Source organism: Leptosomus discolor, chromosome 2 (assembly GCF_034619465.1).
Source record: "Leptosomus discolor isolate bLepDis1 chromosome 2, bLepDis1.hap2, whole genome shotgun sequence".
NCBI lineage: Eukaryota > Metazoa > Chordata > Aves > Leptosomiformes > Leptosomidae > Leptosomus > Leptosomus discolor.
In genome coordinates, this window is record NC_141392.1 from 60,241,531 (window position 1) to 60,263,856 (window position 22,326).

At 43.2% G+C, this 22,326-nt stretch overlaps 1 protein-coding gene across 1 annotated transcript in view; it reads left to right on the top strand.

Moving 5' to 3' along the window:
- The window catches only part of PLAGL1 (PLAG1 like zinc finger 1), a 39,483-nt gene that overhangs the window by 8,437 nt on the left and 8,720 nt on the right, over positions 1–22,326 (top strand). Inside the window, exon 2 of the mRNA XM_086460437.1 lies at positions 21,483–21,638. Coding sequence (XP_086316563.1) covers positions 21,483–21,638 — 156 coding nt within the window. The remainder of the gene's footprint in view (positions 1–21,482; positions 21,639–22,326) is intronic.

Below are 22,326 nucleotides of genomic sequence, written 5' to 3' on the forward strand. Positions count from 1 at the left end.
GGCATCATGATGCAAGCATAAGGGAATCACCCACAGTGTCAATGGGGCAGTATGAAAGCTTTTCCTGTTGCTTATATCTCTTCCACCATCAGTGTCTGCTTTTCCTCTGGCTTTCTGGGGCATGCTGCCAGGAAAGGTAGATGGACTTCTTCTGGAAAAGAGTCAGGTCAGTGGAAGAGCTCTGTCACATAGAACCCATGTGAGAGTGCTGTGGTGTTACATGCTGGACAGCTGTCTTGAACGGCTAGTTGTAGTCTTACATTGCAGACGTTGCAAAGGCCTCTTACAGAGCAGTTTCCTGGCCTTGCTTGCTGTGGAGTTTGTCATCTCTCGTGAAGATGAGCTTCACAGCCAGTGAAGGAAGCTCTGGTTGGTAAAACTGTGTCATCCTCCTAGATATTTGCAGTGACCGACAGTGGATACAGGGCTTTGGGTAAGAACTTCATTCAGAAACTTTAGCCAGGTGTCATCACAGTATTTGGGTAAGAGCTGCATTCAGAAACTTTAGCCAGGTGTCATCACGGTATTTTCCAAGCACAGGAGGAGTAGAAAGTGGAGCCTTTGCTGCCTGTCTTGCTGCCTCACAATGCAAACCACTGGTAAGCAAGGTAGTTATCAAAGGTGTTGTGGGCAGCCTTTACAGATGTCTCATGTATCATGAACAGCCCCAGAGGTCCTGTTCAGGCTAGTTTCCCTTGCTCTGCATTTGCTTGTGGGAGTCACCTTTCCTCTGACGCAGCACCAACCCCAATCCTCATGTAGGTTCTCCTCATGGACCATACCTGGAAACTGTCTATCTGATTTCATTACTCCCGCGTACTTTGCATCAGAACAGAAGAGGTAACAGGCATTGCCTTTCCCACTGTGGACCCTGGATGTCCTAGGGCAATCCCACTACCATAACGTGTACCCATCCCAACTTGTACGTGCCCACAGTGTGCCCACTACAGTCAGTTCTAAAACACAAAACGCATAGTCTGGAAATTTGTGGCAATGGTGGAACAACTAAGAAAAACAAAACCTAAAATCCTGGCTCCTACACAAATGTGCTCTGCAACATGTCCTTCTTCTCGACAGGCAGTGCAGAACCCATCCTTGCTTCCTCTAACCAGCGCATAACCATTTTTCACCACCACAAAGCACTGAATGTTTCATCATCCAATGTGCTTGTAATCACAGCTTTGCTATCTATAGGACTGTTAACCGACTATTACAGTTAACCCATCAAGTCCTATTCAACCTAAATGCAAAAGCTGATTTCCTGATACCTGAAAGCCTGTAAGAATCTCATACGGCTTTGCCTCCAATTTTCAGAGCTGCAGTTTTCATGAAACATCCCCGACTCTGCTCCTACTCCTCTTCTGCCCATTCATTGATGAGAAAAACACAAACAACTTCTTTTGTCTGTGTGGGCAGCACAGCAAATTTGGCCAATATACCTGCAACACTTCAATGTGGGTTATGAGGAGTAAAACACAGAAGATTGGCCAATGGGACTGTTAAACTGAAGCCAACATGGCCACTAGCCAACCACCTACGTTTAGATTGACATGTGACTGATGTGGCCAGAAACCCCCAGGCACTGTGCCTCATTGGCACAGCGTAAGGGGCTGCCATGACTCTGCATGTGTTAGAGGCCCCTTGGTCAGGGGCAATACACTGTGGAAGAAGGGCTGACCTTATGCACAAGAGAGCTGACCTTGAAGCAGGAGAGGGATTTATGGTGGTGGTTTTCTGCAGCTGTGAGGACAGGAAGTTCTGGGTCCATGTTGAGGATAATGGCAGGGAAGAGCTGGCATAGCATATGAAGGAGCTTATAGTTCTGCTTACACCCTGTCAGAGGTAATGTCCTGACTGACGGCTAGCAGAGAAGCCGTCCCTTGTGTTGGTGCACCTGCTGCTCTGTTGTTCTGCAAGTGTCTTGTGTTGCAGTGACTGGGATGCCCTCACAGAGGTGTTCCCTCTTGGTCTCTAGTCTCTGTGCCCTCCCCAGGGACTGGACTTGGGTACTGTGGGGTTGCTGCTGCTAATGCTGCTTCTTGAGAGGACCGTAGAGGGGAAAAATACGAGAAAGTTTATGAGGGTTTGATGGCCCATGGAGAAAAACACTTTCGTGCTCTTCATAGCGCCCTTATTCTCTGGGGCAAATCTTCTGCAGCAGGGTCTTGTACCTTTGACCACATCCTAGAACAACTGTTAGGAGTAGAGGTCTGTTAAAGGTGACCTGCCTGTACTGGTAAGAGCCTTTCATGCCATGGGGGGCAGCAGATAGATAGCAGTGTCATGGAGCAATTCCTTCCTGGCTCCAGACCACAGAAGAAGGCAGCCCTGTCAGTATGGGCAAAAGGGATGGGAGGGAAGAGCCGACCTGTGCAATAGCACTCTTCTGCCATGGTTTTTGCAGCTGCTTCTGAGTAATAAGTAAATGGGGAACCTCCTCATGCTTCTGATAGCTGCCCCCACCCCAGCAGCAGATTAGTTGTTTGATTGCAGCGGAGGTGTCTCATAGGTATTCATGTTGCTCTGGACCGTGCTGCTCTGCAACTGAGTGCCTCTGCTGTCATTCTGAACTGTCAGAGTTTCTGTGTCAAGAGGTATGGTCTTCTGTCCCAGCTAGTGTATATGCTCCTTCTTCTCCTTGCCCCCCTCCTCTGCCACCAAAGTGACACCACAAAACAATTCAGCCAAATCTTAATTGGAGTGTTCATGGACCACAGTGTCACTGGAACATGACTGGATAGCAGGCATGTGGGGGATGCGGAGAGGATGGGCTGAGGCTGGACTTTCATGACAGGAGACTGCTGCAGGCCGGAAGTAGGAGGATGAAGGTATACTACTGACTCAAAACCATGTGGAAGGAGAGGGCTTGTGTTGTGTTGGTTTACTAGGTAATTGCCCTACAGATTGAATGCCAGCACAATTAAATCATTATGCCTAGTGATTCAGTGGAGGGATGAAGTCTTTACTAGTTGATGGCACTGCTCTGACAGTGACAACATGTAGCCTGCTGTGTGTGGGGATGACAAAGGTTGGCATTTGTACAGTCACATATGGATGCCATTAAAGTCCACTGTTCCCTCTGCAAGGCCTAAATTCTTAGAAATTAGCACCACAGACAAGTGCCTTGCTCTCAGCCAGAATAGGAGTCAAACTGCAGAGTAGTTTTTTTCAGAAAGAAAGTGTTTTCTGACTGATGGAAATCAGGGTAGGACACTTGCTGCTTGGAAAGCCTACTCTCAGCATGGCTTTTCACCTGGGAAGAGGACTTGCTGATGTCCTTTTAGCCTATGAGCCCCTTTACTGCTTGTTTCTTGCATCTACACACAGTCCCAGTCAGAGATAAAAGCCAGTTTATAAGCTGTATGTTCACCAGAGGCAGCTGTTTTGTCAGAGAACAGAGGTTACAGAAGAGAAGTTGGTGTGCTGGCACTTGTGTTTCATGCCTTGTCTGCAGTCCCAGATCAGACAGAAGTGATGTACCAGCAGGCTGCCTGTCCTCTGCCTGGCTTCTTGTAAAAACAGACAAACTGCAGTACTGTAGGAATTAATTTGCTGAAACATAAGCATCTAGTACTGTCTGTGATGCCCTGGATAGCCCTGCCTGGCTTCTAGCTTCTGGTCCAGGAGGGACTCTTTTTCCTGTATAAGCAATATTATAGCGATCAGCCTCATGTGAGTACTTCGGATGTTCTAGGACACTTAAAAGCCACAGGATGCTTATGCATGGGCAATTGAAGCGTCTCTCCTTGTAGTGTCTTCTCTGCAGAAGGTCTCTGATGAGCTGCTACCTGTCAGTTTTATCCCACTGGTGTTAGGGAGTGTGTACAGCCCAAATGAGGGAGGAATGTTTTTGCTTTTGTGTTGAAAATAGGAATTTTCTGCCATAAAGACTACAGTATACCTGTCAACTACCCCTCACCACCCACCACTGCAAATCACTCTTTAAAATGCAAAGCTTGTACTTGTCTTCTGTTTGATGAAGGCAGCACAGACTTGAAAGACATGTTTAGGCATGTGGGAAGGAAAGACCAGCAGCTCTTTGTATTTTGACATCAGAACTCTTCCAAATTCCAGAGTGCAATGCATATCTAAAATATATTTTCTTTACATACTGTCTTTTATGCTAGGATTGACAATTTAAATCCTTGAGGGTTTGATTGTGTTGTGATGAGACACATGATAAGAGAGCAAGTCTGATTTACTAACTTGGTGTGTCTTGGTCTTGGGTCTGTGAGCACTTCAATGAGGATATGTAAGTTTATCAGTTGTTAACTTGCTAATGTAATCAGCATAGTTGTTATGTTGCCCAGTAGTGATGATCTGTATGTAGATCATTGTTGAGTAAACACTGGGGGGAATGCTCAGCATGGCTACTTTTGTATACAGGGACAAATGATGTGTCTCAAGCTAAGATGGCAACTTAGATGCTTACAATGGATTACTAGAAGCCTTAACTTAGTCTTCTCAAACTTGCAAGTGGCACTATAGTGTGCTCATAGATTTCAGCAGATAGCTGGATCTCACCTTCCTCATCCTGCTTATGGACAATGTGGCAGAGTCACAGCTTCTTCCTTGACAGATTCTCAGCAGGCCACTGAGTCCTCTCTGCCTCATCATGCTCTGCATTCACCTTATCTTACCACTTCTTTACTCTCCTAGAGTCTGTTTCCTCCTCAGTTCTCATTGTTCTTTGCCACCCATTTTTCCTGTCATCTCTATTGCCTTCTTCCATACTCCTCTTCCCTCAGTTCTCCTAACCAGCTCCTATCAATTTGGAAGTATCTTACTAATGATCATTGTATTGTTATTGTTAAAAATGAAGATGTTTTCTTTGACCTGTTTCAGTCAGCAATAAAATACTGTTGTCTTCATTAGTCAGGTTTTCACCCTAAATCATATACATACACCTTCAAACACTAACTGAAATTTTCAAGGTTTCTACAGGACACAACAAAATGGCATAAGCTGATGTGATTCGTACCATTATTCGCATGCCCCCTTATTTTGATATGCCTTATTATTTCTGTTGCTCCAAGTAGCCTTGATGAAGTGAAATTTTCTACTTTTCTATGATTTTTGACTTTGCTAACATTTGAATTAGGGATTGTGAAACTTTGGGTTGTGAAATTCTGCATAGCCTGTTTGCTGATGAAAGAGGAATGTACAAAACTGCAGGAACCCAGGAACAGCAGGAACTCTGAGAAAGCTATCTATACATACCAGATATTGAGGAGACATTAAGGAGGTATCAAAGAGACGATGCCTAGCAAACATCTACACAACTGATTGTTACAAGAGGTTGCATCAGAAAAGGGTCCCTGGCTTGTGCTTAAGAAGGAGGATTCAACTAGAGGACATCATGAGGAAGACTACGGATAACGACTAGAGACCCTCGAAAGACCACCGACCCATTTAGTTCTGCTTGACAGAACATGTGCAAGTCGGAAGGAACTTAAGTAAAACATTTCTGGGAAATCATTAGAATAACACCGCCTTTTTGGGGAAAGGTGATTAATGTATAATGAGAAAGGTCTATAAAGGCTGTAACCGCGTGACCAAAAAGCGCGCTCACCTTTGCAAAATGATTTGCGTGTGCGCCCAGCACTGCAATAAAAGAATGCCTTACTTTCGAATATCTACACATTGGTCTTAGAGAGTTATTGATCCGATATTTCGGTAACAGCCTCATCCACAGATTTGGATCATACTGTGTTGGAGACTGCTCAAACAGCTACAGAAAACTCTGACTCTGCTCCTATGTGCTGATAGTAAAATTTCAGTCAAAAAGCAGCAGATGAATGGGAAGGGAACAAGATGAACAGAGTTCAGCAGGAAGCTGGAAGTCTCCACAAGTCTTTCAAGAGAGCAAATAAAATGTCTTGTCCTGTATCTAGTTAACATTCCCTTTGACTTTGCAAGGGTGAGGACTCTTTAAGATGAATACCAGAAATAGCAAGCTTGAATGCAGAATGGCATGCAATGGGGTAAAATACATTGTGCCTGAAAATTCTGTTTTAATAATAAATGTTAATGAACGTGTGGGATACAGTGAACTGCTTTTAATTAAAATGCATTACATTAATATTGTCAGTTCACATTGTTTGTGGAATGAAGTAGAATCATTTATTAAGGAGTAAAAAATGGATGGATGTATTCTTTTCTCTACAAATTGAAATTGTTCCGTGTTAGATTTTCCTGCATACGTTCTCCTAATTTCCTAAAGAACTAAAAAACTATGCCTATGTTAACCAGCATGCGGTTTAAACATGAACAGTGCTAGTTCAGAAAACTGATCATTCTTTTTTCATTTATGTAGGTTTCCTTTGCCTGATCTGTAAACATGTCCACAGACCTGCTATGTAAGTACATTTCCGTCATCTCACAGTGATTTTTTTTTTACCATATGTTTTTATCAGATTCCCAGATGTGCTCATGATTAATGTCTTTTATTTTAAGTAGAAAGTCTGCTTTTACATTTGCATTTCTTCTGAGACATCTGTGGAACAATATTACTATTATAATCAACGGGATTATTCTTGGAGTAAAGCATGACTTAATATGAGTAAAATTGTAAAAATCTGGCCCATGTATAAGAACAGACTGGTTCATTGAGACTTAAAATTACAATTCTATCTAAAATGTTTTATCTATCTTTGGCACAAATACCATTCGAGATTACTACTGAGTGATGTGCTTGGGGTTTTTTAATCACTTTGTGAATTTTAACTCCTGTGTTTCCAAGGCATCATTATCCAAGTCACATCCAAATCTCATCCCTCATCGCTATTACCCATCCTTTTTCAACAGCAAAGAATATACAAGTGGCATATCCTTATATTTAGCTGTCATAACTACTACAAAAAACTACTGCTGAGGGCTCCCCAATACTCTCACTCTCTCACTTCAGCCTAAGCTATCAGCAGCATTAAGCACATTTTCTATGCTTATTGATCTGATCTGCATGCTTTCTTTTGGAGTCCCTCCAGTGCCTCAGCTGCCATTTTTTATCATTGCCTCTGAGGGCTGCCCAGCTGCACGCTGTGCAGTGTAAGAGAGGGGAATTTCAGAAACCCATTTATCAGTCTCCAGTACTTCTTCAGAGGAGCAAAGAAAACAATATTTTTTTTGTCAACAGCTGTAATGAGTTAATAAATACAAAAACATCAATGGCTTACCAGCAGATAGCAGCTATCTGTGGAGGCAATATCTGTACTTCAAGATCAAGTTATTTGTGAAAGTGCACAAACTGAGCTTTATCTGCTAACTGGCAATTTTGGGGCATGCTTAAGTGCCATTTAAATACAAGGAGAACTCTAAAATGAGGAAGGTAATATGCCTGACTGTATTGTATAAAACAGGCAAAACTGCTGTCAGGAGTGAAATGTTAAAGAAAGGAGAGAGGGCAGGGTAATGGCACAGTGGTCCTGGTCAAAATCTCTTAAGACTCCTCAGCTCCACTCAGGTGTTTAAACTGATTTGACTGTTTCAGCTAATTTATGCCCTGGCAGTTTCATTTTTCTCTCTTCAGCTCAGTGTCAGCATCTCTTTCATACTTTTCCTAGTGATCAGTGCATTAGAGAAGTTGTCACCTGAGTAGAGGTTGAAGGAGCATGGTGTATTCAGCCTGGAGAAGAGAAGACTCAAGGGGATCTATTCATGGTCTTCTGGTACAAAAATGGTGGTTATGGAGACGGACATGGCAGCGCTCTTTCCCCAAGCATGCACTGTGACAGGACAGGAGGTGATGGCCACGAGTTGCTTCAGGGGAGATGCTCCTGTATGTTAGGGGCATTTTCACCATAGGATTGATTAAACATTGGAATAGGCTTCCCAAGGAGGTGGTGGAATTTCCCACACTGGAAATAATTGAGATAGGGCTTGACAGGGCCCTGGGTAATGCTAATCTAAGGGCCTGCTTTCAACAAGAAGTTATCTCCACAGGTTTCTTGCAACTGAGATAGTTCTGCAGTTCTGTATTTCCTTGTGTCCTCAGCTATCTTCTGTGCAATGGTCAGTCATCCCTACTACCTGTCCCTGGTCTTTTCAGTATTGGACTGCTTGTGCTGTGGCAGGTCCTGTGATACTCAGTCATGCTAGAGGGATAGACATGTCTTCTCACTTGGAGACATGTGAATAGCCTCAAGGCAGTACCTCAAGCGCAGAGGGGACTTTCCAGGTTCCAGCTGGTGGGAGTACGCATGCATGTGGGGTTTGTGATGGCCAGGTAGTGCCTTGGAAACATGTCATTGCACAGGAGAATGCTAAGAATGACATAGCAAATCTGTACAGATGTGAAGTGACTCTAGATCTTTCTGTCTGTTTTTATATAAATAAATAGTACAGAGACAGCCCATAAGCTTAGTACTGGCCTATGCTAACAAGCAACACCAAGGCATGTTTTGGGGATAACATCTACCAGGCTCTGTTCCAGGTAAGGAATTTGGATGTAACCAAACTGTTTGTGGGGGAAAAGGGAAGGAGGTGAGGAGTGTTGAGACATGTGGAGCTGATGCCAGGTCTTAGCACCAGGGAACAATGTCTAGCTCTTACAGTTTAGTAGTAGACATGCAGCCTAACCACCCAGTCCCTAAGCCTGACCACAGCATCGTCTTTCATTGACGCTTGGTTCAATACAAAGTCAGATTCTAAGTTTAAAAATCTTGTTCCAGGTCACATTAATGAAGAATAGATGTATAATTAAAAAATCTAACCAAACCAGAGCAAACCCCCCTAGGATTCCTAGAAAAAAACCACTGCTGGTCTGGGGCAGATTGCACAAAGAAGATGTCATGGCTGCACAATGCAAGGGCTGCTGCAGATAGATCTCAAACTGCAGCAGCTCAGTTTTCCATCCTGCGGAAATAAACCGAAAAAGCCAGCATCCCAGTGAAGTTTCGGTATGATGAATTTGAGGTAGCAAGTGTTTCTCTGTTTTAGGTGGAGAACGTATGGAAAAAGAGAAGTTTATAAAATGTCTGGCAGCTACTGTTGCTCAGCCGGTTGGGGAAGCAGCGGACTTCCCTTGGAGCTTGTTTTTCTTTTTATCCTTGGATGAACTAGCGTGCAGTATATTATGCTGCCTGAATGTAGGGGTTTGTCACGGTTAGTGCCGGGGGCTGTCCCGGGAACATAGGAAGGCGACAGGCGTGAATGGAGCACGCGGTGGTCGGTGGGGCTCGTCCCGCTCTTCGGGAGACCTGTGGCTGCTCCTCCCGGCTGGCCAGCCAAAGCTGGGCAGGAAAGGAGGTGGGTCTTTGATCTCTTTGTTGTAGCTGCTCCCTGGGAATTTGCTGAAATCAATGCCCTGTTTTCCTGAAGAAATGAATGGCTATGCCTAACTAGCTTTGTGAAGCGCCAGGGAATTCAGCGCTGCTGTTTATTGACAGCTGAAAGGGAGCACATGGTGCTGAATGGGTCCTCCTGGGGAAACAAAACAGAGCAGAGTTAGACTTAGTTGAACACAGGGACGTTTGGAAAAGTCTGCTGAAGGAGGATGCCACGGTTCCTGCCACCTTGTGCTAGCATAGCCTGACTTTTTACTAAAAATGCCGTTTAAAATAAGGTAAGGATTGTTTTGATTTCCCATATGTACTGTGATTATGAAATGTTTGCATTTGTATTCTCGAGTGCAAAAACAATGCTTGAATTGTATTCTGTCATAGGAAACACCTAAGAGACTCTTGTGCTGTTCATAGCCTCTGTGTATGTTCGTTTGTTCTTTATCTAATGGTGATTAATTAATATGAAAAGTAATAGGAAATAATTTGGTATTTGGGTCTTGCAGTCAGGTCCTGTACATCAGTCACTTACGTAGGCTGTTATGTGCAATTCTTTATGTCTTTGAGAATCAGACTAATTGCGTCAGATGATTTCTGGACTGATACAAATTGCTGCCTTAATACTTACACACAAGGCAGTGACTAACAAGCAGGCCTGTCTGGCAGAAAATCTGGGAGTCTAAAATCCCTTGAAATGTGAGATATATTTCCAAACCTCTGTTTCCATGCATAGACTCAAGGCAAGAAATGGACTTGCCATTACGCTTGCTGGTTTTAGATGTATGGCTTTTTTTTTATAAAGACAGCAAAAGCTAGCAAGAGAAGGATGATAATGAAGAAGCAGTATTTTCTTCATGTGAGTCCAGAAGAGTTTATCACACCAAAGGAATTTGGTGTGTAATTCATATGTAAATTTTCTCCTGAAAACAGGAGAACAAATCGTCAGCCAGAGTTTCTATATTAGTTTCTGTGGTGACTGAAGAAAAAGATTTCTGAGCTCACGTAGCTACAACTTTGAGGTGTGACCCACTTATGACTGCATGAAAAAAAGTTAAGTAATGTCATTTCTTCCTTTGTCAGTTTAAGGGCAAGCTCCAAACGGAATAATTGCTGTCGTGCTGCCTTGTTCTTACATGGCAGTAAGAATTGCTGGGTTTGTGTTGCAAACCTGATTAAAAGTGTCTGTGCATGTGTGCAGTTGTTTGAAAACTCTTGAGTAGTCCCCTGATTTCAGGGAGAGTACTTAGGTAGTTTCATGTTTAATCAGAGTAGTTTGTGTTTCTCAGTCTGGCATTTTTTCTTTGGGTGACTTTGAGCTAGTAATCTTACTAATTTTGTCTCACTTTGCTCTTCTCTGCAGCAGATAACTTACTGTTTTTCTTGGAAGCATTGTGGCTCCAGACGCAAACATTCTTCCTTTAGAATACTTTGTAATCCAGAAAATGAAAATACATTGCTTAACTGTAGAGCATTAACTTTTTTGCTTGTGGCTCCTGCCTTTAAGTTACCAAGATTTTTGGAGGGAAAAGCAAAAAAAGTAAACACATTTATGATTTTGACAAAGAGGTGAAAACATTGAGTTTGTGGGCTCTGATGTCATTATTGTTACCCAAATATGTCAAGAGTGTTTTTTGACCTCATGTGGGTGTATTTATACATGATAGGCATTGGAAGCTGCTAGAATTTAAATCTAAAGCTAACTTAAAGTTAACATTTAAGTTGGAAAGGAGATATATTTGTAGGTCATTTTAATGCTGTAATCTAGATGTGTTATGAAAACTGACCGGTGAGGGTTTCTGGGTGGCTGTAATGGTGTAATAGAAAGAATTACAGTTGTGGGAAGCTCAGTTGATCAGAGCTTTTTTAGTTAGTATAATGGAGAAGAAGGTAGATGATTCACGTGTGACGTGGACTATGGTGTTTGTTCTCTGTCACTTAGGCATAAGGCAAGGCAGAGTGTGTTATGTTTAACATACTGGGATGGAAGGTGCTTAGCCAGATGCGTGTGGGGAAGTACGTGGGGATGTTTTGGCAAGACAGTTGTCCCTTTGTTTCTTCTAACATCAAGGATCTTTATAAAATATGAATATTGTTGTGACCTATTGGCAATGTTGCAGTGGAAGGAGTATAAAATAATCGATTTCCAACCAATAGTGTAAGATAAACCAAGTACAAAGTGGGATATGTGATCATCATACACAGCTCTAAGTAAATATGCATGTTAAATGACCAGGGTTATACAAATACATATCTGAGGAATGCTGCTTTTCCCTCAAGGTGATGCCTTTACCATCTGTTGATCTTGTTCTTCAAGCTAGGAAAGTATGAAAATGGGAATAAATTCTTTAAAATTTTGCTTTGCAAGGTTGCTTCTTACATTCTAGTAGTAGAGAGTACTGTTATTTTTATTTTTGTGACTTTTGGAAATAGTTTAAAGAAACTACAAAGTAATGAGAAATGTAGAAAAAGTGTTTGGGTTTTACTTAATCTCAAACTGAGATTACTGTCAACAAGAGAATAAATAGGGCTTTATGGAGATACATGTCTTCTGAGTTTAGAGTGCTTCATCTGCAGAAAAAAATCTTCAGATTTTTGCAACTCTCGGCTGTAATTCTCCAATAATACTCTATAATCATGTGTTTTGTAATTCTCTGTTTTAAAGAACTAGACTCAAGGCTGTCCTTATGCCTGAGGAGAATAGTTATTGTAAGGGAAATGTACTATACTGCTGCCTAATCTGTTGCTTTCTTTTCCTTTCTTAATCAGTCTGTTAAAGAAGCTCAGGTGGACATAATTTCTTTAGTACATTAGATAATTATCTTACAGTTCCCATTTAAAGTCTTTAGAAAAAAGAAGTATATGTTAGATCTCAGGAAAAAGAGAACAAGTAAATGGAAACACAGATAAGACACTTGCACGCGTGAGTGTTTTTTCACAGAAATATGTTTTTGTGTCTGTTCAGCAGCAGAGCTTCCCAATGTCTATGTATTTTTTAAAGAAATCACTTCATATCTTAAAAGAGGAGAATTTAGCAGGATCATAAAGGCTAAGGATGAGAGCCTCCTACCTGTTTTGTTCCCAGAGAAGCTGGGAATCAGTGTTGGAAATTAGGCAGATAATAACAGAAGTTGTTGGCCTTGTCCTCTGTTATGAAGGTGATACATAGTAAGAACTAAAGCTGTTCTGCTAAGCTGTTAATGACCCTTCATTTACAAAAACCAATGCTTTTAAAAGAAGACTCCTACATTTCAGGATTTTAAATATATGCTTTAGGTTTCATTAGTCAAAAAAGCCCCAACCAACCAACTTTTTTTTGTTCTCTTGGGTGAACTGGAATGCCAGTAGGAGGTTTGGATGGTTCACTGAGAAAGTTAACTGATTTTCCAGTTTTATTCAGACTTCATTTCCACTGAATGTAATACAGATTGAAGTGTTCTTTCAGGACCGGCCCTCCAAGATCCCAGTCCTAAGTGTCTGTGTATTCTCCACATGGACTTCCTTCTTTTATAATGTGGCTGCTCACACATCAGTAGAGCCGAGTGTACGGAATTCTACCTGCAGAAGTGGGTCCCATGGTTTTCACACTGTGCTTTTATTCCTGGTAGCTGTGACTTGCTTCATTTAGTTGTAACTGCCTCTAAAGACCTCAAGTTCTCCAGCCACCGGATGAGTACAGCGTCTTTTCTTTCTGTCATGCCAGGCTTGCTCATTGTGTCCTACAGTAAACTCATATTTCCTTCTCCAAAGCGTGTCTACCTGCCTAGTTCTTTCTACCAGTAAGCATCTGGAAATATATTCCAGCCACTAGTGTCTTTGCTGAGAAAGTTCCCACAAGTCCATGTTGAAAGTTTTGTCACAAATGGAAAAGCAAGAGTCAATTTTGACTGGTTTCCTAAAGAAAAGTGACTTTTGTCACCAAGCCCTCCACCAGTCTCTTCCACATGACATCTGGACTCGGTGGCCAGTAACAACCAAGTTCAATGAAGGAGAGAGAGAGACCCAATCTAAGGTTCCCTTTTAAGGGAATGTTGCAAGGGTTGGAAATATGTCAGCTAATTAATACTAGGCATTAGTCATTAGAATTGCTGCACTTCCTTTATCAGAACTGAAACCATGGTGTTGACCTACCATGAATAAAATTGTCGACTGTATTAAGGTACTTGATACTGTCTGTGTGGCTGTGTGCACGTGTATTTATACATACATACGTTTAGGAAGACTTGCTTGGAGTGCTTGGAGTTTTTTCTGCTACAACAAAGATAGAAGAGTCTGGTGTCTGTGTTAAATTGCAGCAGCAGCATTAACATTATCCACTAAAAGGTCCAACACTAAAATAAATCAACCAGCCTGCCAAAAATCTCCCCAGAAGAAAAGTGCTTGGGACGAATTAAAGCTACTTTTGCTGTGGGAGGTAAAACTTGTTCTGGGGGAGATGTAGATTAGGGGGTCTGACATGCGGCCCAGGAGCCACAGGGTGCTTATGAGCAGTTTGAGTGTGACTCTCTTGATGGCTGGCTGTATTTCTGTGGAGAGGGGGCTTTTAGTTTTGCAGTCTGCAGTGTGGACAGTGCTAGTGAAGACCTAAAGCAAGAAGGTGTCACAGGCAAGGGGGCACAGTCTTGTCACCAGGATGAGCTCCTGCTGCGGGAGATGGGCAGTGTGCAACGGGAAGGCTTGGTTCTCAGGAAGTGTTTGCTGGGCTTTTCATAGGACCAGGCTATGCTGACTGAGGCTGTTTCTCATAAAAAATAGCAGTTGTTTCTGTGAATTTGCTGTTAACCTCCTTCTCTGTTTCTGGATCTAATTTTATATGACTCCATGCCAAGCCAGTGGAGGGATGGAGAAAAGGAAAAAAAAAACCCTGAAAAATCCGACTGCATTTTTCGATTGGATCATTTGAAATGTGTTCAGCTTCCAGCAATGAGAGAAGTTTCTTTGTTCATGCTGATTAGAAGCTATTACGTGTAAAATACAGGAGGTGACTTCACTTCAACTGTGCTTGTTATGTGTATGGGTTCTGATAGCAACCAGACCCTGTGTGTTGTACCAGAAATGTGACACGTACGTTTTAGTCCCACAAATAACCAGAAAAAGATTATTTTTTTAATTAGCTTTCAATCAATCATTGAGTGCTTTGATCTCAAGTCATTTTTAGATGAATGAACCTACCAAGAACTTTGATAAACCTGTTGCTCAGACTGCAGAGTGAAGTTAAACTTGATAAACATGCTTACATACTTTCCCTGCTGTTTGGTTTGTTGTTTGTGGTTTGGGTTTTTTTTTTAAGTTTGCAAGAAAGTCGTCTAAGTTACTGCCCTTTCAGATGTTCAAACAAAGATAACTTTTTTTTCCTCCTAGCTGTGAAGTTTGTAAGATAGAGCAGAGCGCAAGTATCCTTCCACTGCATAGGCTTCGTGGGAACCTGCTGAAGCTGCTGTGTGCACATTGCCGAATTGCATAGCCCAGCAGCTGTGCTCCTTGAGGCTTCTCAAACTGTTTTGCTCCTCAGATTTGCTAGACGGAAGGAGTACAGTAGAAAGCCTCATTGGGACTGGTGGGAGGACGACTTTTTATGGGAAGCTGGTTAAATTCCTTCTGGCTGTGCCTGTTGTAGTACTTCATGGTCACCAGGCGAAAAACTTACCGTTCCCAGATGTGCTCGACTGTCATCATGATTACTCCCTATTAGGAACTAGTAATGAATCATAGTTGTTGTTATCTTTTATGTGTTTGTATAACAAATAGTTTAGGAGTTCTGAAGAATTTACATACTGGAACTTTTGTCTGCCAGGAAAATGCATGCATGCTTTGCATTAGAAGATTTCTTTACAGCCAGGGAAGCGCTGAGCCTCCCTTCTAGAGGTGTCCTTCTGTATGAAAAGCTGTGCTGGACAGGATCGTACCACTGGGAGGCAGGAAAGGGTGCCTTGACGGGTGATCTCCCACTGCTGGAGACCCAAGGATGTACCCTCCCTCCGAATCTTCTTTCCTCTTGGGAACAAAGGCAGGGGCATGGGGAGGATGGAGGGGAGAGGAGGCAAAGTGTCACTGCGGAGCAGCATCTGGGTCAGGGTGCCTAAGGGCTGGGCTCACCTGCAGTGCTGGGTTCCAGTTTTAGGGAATTAGCTTGACCTGCTGGTCTGACTGAACGTATGGGGTGGCAGTAAGGCGTGTTTGCTGTTTTATTTCTCTGTTTCTGTCTCCAAATATAGTAACTCATTTTTTAAGTTTTACATTTTAGTAGAGTGAGGTCATGTTCCTATGAATATGTTTAATGTTAAGAATGATTGCTGGGATGTTTGAACCACCTACCGTTCTCCGCCCCAGGGAGAGGGGGCCCCAAAAGAGGCATAGGTGTTTACTCACAGGGTGCAGCTCACCCCTGCGCAGGACCAGGACTCCTCCTCCCCCTCCACCAGCATCTCAGGATGCTCTGCTCCACTTGCTTACAAGCCCAGGGATGGCAGTCGGCCACACAAGGCCTTGGTAAGGGAGCCGATGTTGTCCCAGCAGCATGTCACGCAGTGTCCATGCTGGTACCATCAGGCAGAGATTGTGAGGCTTCAGGGTCTCCATGGGTCAAAGGCATGGGAACTCACTGCTTGAAATCTGTTGAAAGTTTCCCTCTCAAGTCCTTAGGAGTAAATCTCCTTCCCACCCCCTTCTTTTTTTTTGCGAGGGTGTTATTTTGGGTGCAGGCTTATGGAAAATACAATACCTGCTTCCCAAATAATATGCTGTATGGTGCATGAAAGTGCAAGCTTTCAGTCTTTGCTCAGGTAAGCAATTTTGATTGGGAAGTCAGCCCGGAGTCTGTTTTCCCTATTTATTTATTTTTTTCTTTTTCTCCATGCAGAGCTGAGCAGCTGTAACTCTCTGCTAATACAAGGTTTTGTTGTATGAGATAGAGGAGGCATGAAAAGGAAACACTGAAGAAATGGTCACCTATTTTTGTATTGGACTAGAGATCAGTTATTACAGTTAATAAGCGAATATTGGTCAGTAGAAGATTTAGCCTGACGAAATATCAGAAGTTAATGGGATTTGACTTAAATTATTCTTAATTCTGGTAATTATAAGAAGTTCTATTTTACTATAATATAAATAGGATGAATTATTACTCAGTTAAGAGCTTCAGCTCCTTTGTAAATGCACTTTGCACATCAAACTTAGGACATGTAAGGCTTCTTTCATGAACATTTTTTACAGAGGAAGTGTGTGGCAGTCGCCCACAGTAATGGGAAAATAACTTGGGATTAACGGTTTGCTAATTGAGTACTTTGAATTTTTTGCCAAATAAATTACATTGTAGAACAAGGTTTTCAAGCTTTTCCAGCAAGGAGTGCTGCAGAACAAACCATAGGGCAGGAAAACCTCATGTACCTTTGTGTAAGAAGAGCCAAGACTGGCATACTGCACATGCGATGTGTCTTAAAGAGAAAGTGTCCACAAGGTATTTTTGCAGCATTCCTCTACATGAAAGCTGGACAAGGCTAATGGAGCAGTACAGTTTTACTCTGGGATAAATTACTGTTGTTTGCTATGCAAATCTTATGATTGTAATTAGGCTAGGATTTGGACTGCTGTGTACACTGATCTTTGTTCCCTCTGTGCATGGGAGCTAATTCTAATGCTGCAGAACGGCACAGCGAATGTCGAGCGCTGCTCAGCTGACGATCGTTTCTCGCGGGGTGTCTTTGCTTGAAGGGAACAGTTTAAAAGGAGTGATTTGCCTCTGCCTTCACAGGGCGTGTAAATCCTACCGCAGGCATCTTGTGGGCCACTGAAGCGTTCAGGTACCGTAAAGTCTCTCTTGAAAGTAGAGGTTGGAGAAAACGCGGGAAGGACTGCCTGATAGGCATCTAGTTTTTAGCAAACTGTTTTTAAGAAGTGGTGTTCTGCCGCTGATTGGTTAAGGAGCTGGTGGTATGTTCGAGCTGTCACGACAGTGATTGCAGTTCCTAGTATGGCTATGTATAGCTCCTGTTATCTCTGCAGCCGGACTTTGTGTAACCGCAGCTTGTGGCTCCTTGCCCACGCTAATGAGCTCTCCCCGAGGCTGGGCTTGTGCCTGTGGGGGTGGCACAGCGTTCCAACGGTGCTGCTGTTTTGGAAACCCGCACTTGTTAGCTGTGCGCGAGTCCAGCTTGCCCGAGCTGCCATGCCAGCTTGGCTACTGCTGGCCGCGGGAGCTTGTCCCCGTGCAGCGTGGCTGGCCCTAGAGACGTCTGGAGGACGAGGCAAGCTGGCCACCGAGGCTTCCAGGCTGTAGTCTGCAGCAAAGGAGAGCTGTCACCTAGACCTAGACCTGGACTGGGGGTAAGCGCCAGCATGGCAAGGATGGTACAGGTGAGCCACACTCACAGCCCATTCTCCTCCCTGGGAGCGTGGCTGCCGATGTTTCGGTCAGCCTGTGTGGTGGCAGTGCATCCTGCAGGCAGTGTGTGTCTTTTTTGAGGTGACCCAAAGAGCAGGGGAAAGCCATGGCTGCCAACCGTGCCTCCCAACAGCTGGGCAGAAGTGGGAGCAGATGCATTCAGGCGCAGAGGTGCCAGGGTGGGGGTGTACAGAAGATGCACCCTTCTCTTAGCCTGTCCAGCAGCAGTTTGCAGGGCACGAGCATCTCAACTGTGTGATAAGGTGGTGGCTGCACACCCACAACCTGGCCGGAGTCTGCACCAGTGCCCATGCTGGGCTCCTCTATACATGTGTCTCCCTACTGCTGTAGTGGAGTTCAGTGAAATAAAAATCTTACCAGCTCCAGGATCTATTAGCTTTTGTAGTTTTATCTACAGGTAGATAAAAAAGGCATTATTTGGAACTTTTTCAGCATCGTTGCAAAGACATAGAGAAAGAACGAAGAAATACCCTCTAGGGGACAATATAGCACCGCTGCTCTAAAGATATAGTAAATAATACAATCTGGTTTTTAACAGCTTGTAGCTCCTGTGAATCTCATTTATTTCTTTTTGTTGCCTACTCATCTAAATCACAGCTAAGCAGAGGAGCGGAGGCAGTTTTACTTTTTCATGCATGCTTGCGCATTATCAAGTATTCCTGTAAACACAACATTGAATCCATTAATTTTGTTTGTGTAAATACAATTTAAGGGAGCAGGGAAACTGTAAAAGCATGGAGTGAGGTACTAAAGTGCCTAACAAAAAGCAGAAAAAATCTTCTACACAGAAAGTGATTTTTCTAACCAAGTGTGTTTCATTCCTAGTGCTAATACTACAAAGTGTATGTTGTTTCCATAGCTGGATACTATGTATTTCAGAACAGGTTAGAGAGTGTTCTGAGGCAGTTGTTAAAAGAATTATACATTTTACTTAGAGCAGCCCAGTTAAAAGGGAGCATAAAATCTGTGTGAGCTTTGCAAACCAGTGCCGTGCTGCAGCTATGATAATGCATACATTCCTTTGCTAACGGCATCTGTAATTTAGCATTGAAATACAAAGGATCGTGACAGTGGTCTGTAATTATCTCTGAGGAAGAATGTGAACTTGACAGTTTTGCACTGTTAGTTTGGGGGGAAGAAACTGCGAAGACCCCCCGTTCCCCAGGGTAGTCCCTAAAGTAATTACATTTACAGTGGTCCAGTCCTGTGCTTCTGGTACACCTGGCAGTTTTTAGTGTGTAATAAATTCAGAGTCAGGGTATTGATGTGCTGGTGTGGGGTCAGAAATACTGTGTCGAGTAATTTGGGATGCCTGTAAAGTAACTATGTCATCTATTTATCTTCATATCCCATGTATTGAAACATAGAAAATCCTAGAAGCCTTGGAGCTCTGGATATTTCAAGGTGCTGTGCAACGGTGCCAGGTTGTAATCCCAAGCCATACTAGCAATGTGCTTAAAAAACCATCCAGTTCTGCAGCTAATTCCGTTCAGTGCTAGCTGACAGCCTCGACATGACAGGCGTGCCGCCTGGGGAGCCGTCTCTGGGGCTGCTAAGCTTGGTGGCATGCTCAGTACCCGTTCGGATGCAAAGCAGTCCATGATTTTGGAGGAATGCCTCCCCAGCACCCACACTGCGTGAATTGTTTCAGACCGTACGTCTTCGATCTGGAGGACTAAGGGGGCGGTCAGCTAATGGGGCAGTGGTGCCAAATTTGAAGGACGGTTCAAGGGGGACCCTTTTCCCTGCTTTCCCTTTCCAGTCTTCCCGTGAGCTGCCCACCCTGGGGCCCGCGTGGTGGGTACGGCCCCAGGGCGGCTGGAAGGTTTGCTCAGGAGCTCGGTAGTGATGAATCACAGAGGCATGGCATGGATTGATAAGGTCGTGTACTTTATGATTAGATACATCCTCCCTTTAACAGCGGTTCTTTGTCTCCGTTTTGCTTTTGGTAATGTTTTTCGGCAGTTTGCATACAACAACTCTCCAAGCAGGAGCTGTTTGACTTGAGACAAAGTCGCTATTATTCTAGGTAAGCTCAGGAAGCCCTCATAATTTTGTTGCCCTCAGAAGATGTAGATTGTTGTGAATTTATTTAAAAGCCAGTTAAGTTAAATCACCAAGAAAATACTTTTTTTCTTGCAGCCTAGTTCTAAAGGACTTTCAGGTACATAAACCGGTGTGTAACAAGAAAAATCTGCCTTGCAGCTGTATTATTTAACTTTTGTGCATTTTAAATGATGGCTGTAGAATGGCATGTTCTTTATCAGTAGCACTAGCGAAAAAAATAATGTATTTCAGCTGTTCATAGTGCAGGTGTGCAGTCTGGGAGCAATGGCAAAAGAAAAGTCTTACATGGTCCCCAAATTATTGAAAAATATGGACTGCTGTAGTGCCTGCAGCCTGACCAACATGCAAGTCTACCTCTGCATTTAGAGTTGATGGAGAGCCCAAAGGACTCAGTAGGAACACTTCAGTCTTGTTTGGGGACGTTTTGGACTAGACACTTGAGGCATGTAATTTAGTCAAGTGCCTACTTGTGTTTACAAACTGAAACCTTTTCGAGCTGCCCTGAATATGGCATTTATGGTGCTACTGTCCTTTCTCAAAGACCATCTCCGATGTCTCTCCAGGCGGTGTCTCCTGAGCCTTTACACTTCTCTTGACCTCTCTTTGGCTACAAGCCCCTGTCTGTGGTGAAGGCTCACCTCTCCTGCCCCAGTCTCTGCTACAGCATCCTGTGGCTCCCTTGTACTCTCTCGGCTGTTCTGGCTCCCCTCCTCTGCTCCTTATTGTTGCTTACTGAATAGACTTGCTCAGCAGAGTTTTCAGAAGTAAAACAAAACGAGGTAGTCATGGATGACCAATATCAGCTTTTCCTTTTAACTCAGTCGTAAAGCGTTGTTGGCTCACTGGTTTGGTTTCTACTGTCTATAAAAAGGTTTTGTGCAAGAAGTCCCCTTTTTCCCATCGCCCTGTGTGACACCAGTGCCAGGCTGACCTTCTGCTGGAGAGTCTCATTGCTCAGTTGTGTCCCTGCTCCGTATGAGTTTCCCTGGCAACCAGTTTGAGCTACACTGAACCAAAAATATCTCACTGTGCTGGGGGAAAGTCAGTTTGCAGACACGTATTTCTCATTAATGACTTCTGTGGATGGTTTGTGTGTTTGGCCTGCAGATGTTGTTATTGTGAACTGATGACTGGGAGATACAGCGTACCCTTTACCCCTCTTGCTTGCTTCCACAGTCTATGAGAAGGCTGCCCTTGCATGATTGTCAACTGAGTTGTGACTGTAAGACCAGGTGTACTCATTTTTAATGGTATACCAACGGTCTGTTCTACTGACGATGGTCTGTGCATGCTCACAAAGTCACACTGATCTTTCTTGGACTCCTTGGATCTCTGCAAACTACCTTGGTTATTACTAGCAACTTTGCCCTTCTCATTTCTATCTAAATGTGTGCACCTTGATTTATAGGTGTGCGTGCTGTGAGCTCTGGTTTTGATGCCATCCTAGTCTTCAAAGGCATGGTTTGCGACACTCCAAATGAACATGCGTATCAATCCTTTGGAGTTCAAGACCCACTAATTTGCACAGGAGAGAATGCACAAACTGGAAGTGTTATTTCAAACCTTCCTAGTTCAGTTTTGGCTTATAGATAATCTTTTCACTACCTAATGTAGAACAGTGTTGTGAAGAAAAGCATTGGTAATTCAAGACGTGTTCTCAAGGTGACAAAATTAGAAGAGACTAAATTGGAGAGCAGTATGTCATTTTTAGTAACAGGTTCCCTTTTCTGGATTTGTAGGGTGTGAGGATTGCGGTAAAAGCCTTATAGGAGAATGCAAACTCCACGGACCACTCATCAGGGCTAAAGATAGGGTTATTCCTAGCCGAGCCCGTCTCACCCTACCTCATTACCTCACTTTGCGAGTGTTGGAGCTGCGAGCTGGAAACCAGCAGAGTAAGTATTTTAGCTCTTTTTCCCACATTTGAGAAAGAGGAGGGAAAAGTACTAATACTGGCTTGTTTTCATGAATAACTCAAGGCATAATCTTTGGGTATTAACAGTATGAAGACTGCTTTACTTTAAGCTGAGCACAGCTAAAGCTCACATTCAGCTACTGGTTTTTTGCGACTGATTTCTAGTAACTTCGATGCATAAACTGGTGGCAGGACATTAGCCAGAGCTGGTGTGACATTTAGCTGTGAGCAATCAGTTAGCTCTGTTCAGTCAATACAAGTTTAATGAATGTTGAATTTGTATCTAACAGTAACAGCCATGGACTATTACTTTTTTTTTTCTTTTCCCCAAGAATGCAAAACAGGAAAGAGTATTCAGCAAGAGGTCAGAAACAAAATGCTAAATCACCCCTGGCAAACTTAAAAGAGTACAGGGGGTTAATACACCTTTTGCAGCATCTTCAGTTCATATTATAGAAAGACTGTTGTTTCCTTCTGAGGGCAAGGCAATTTGAACGCCCAATCTTGAACAAGGGAACCTGTGTAAAATTAGTCCTGCCTAGACTGCATTTCAGAAAGAGAATGACAAGATGCCTTGTGTGTCGCACCATTGGTATTAGGCAGGGGAATATCTAGAATCATTAAGAAGGCTAATGTTGTGTTTTTATAGATTCTCCGCTCATATTGGG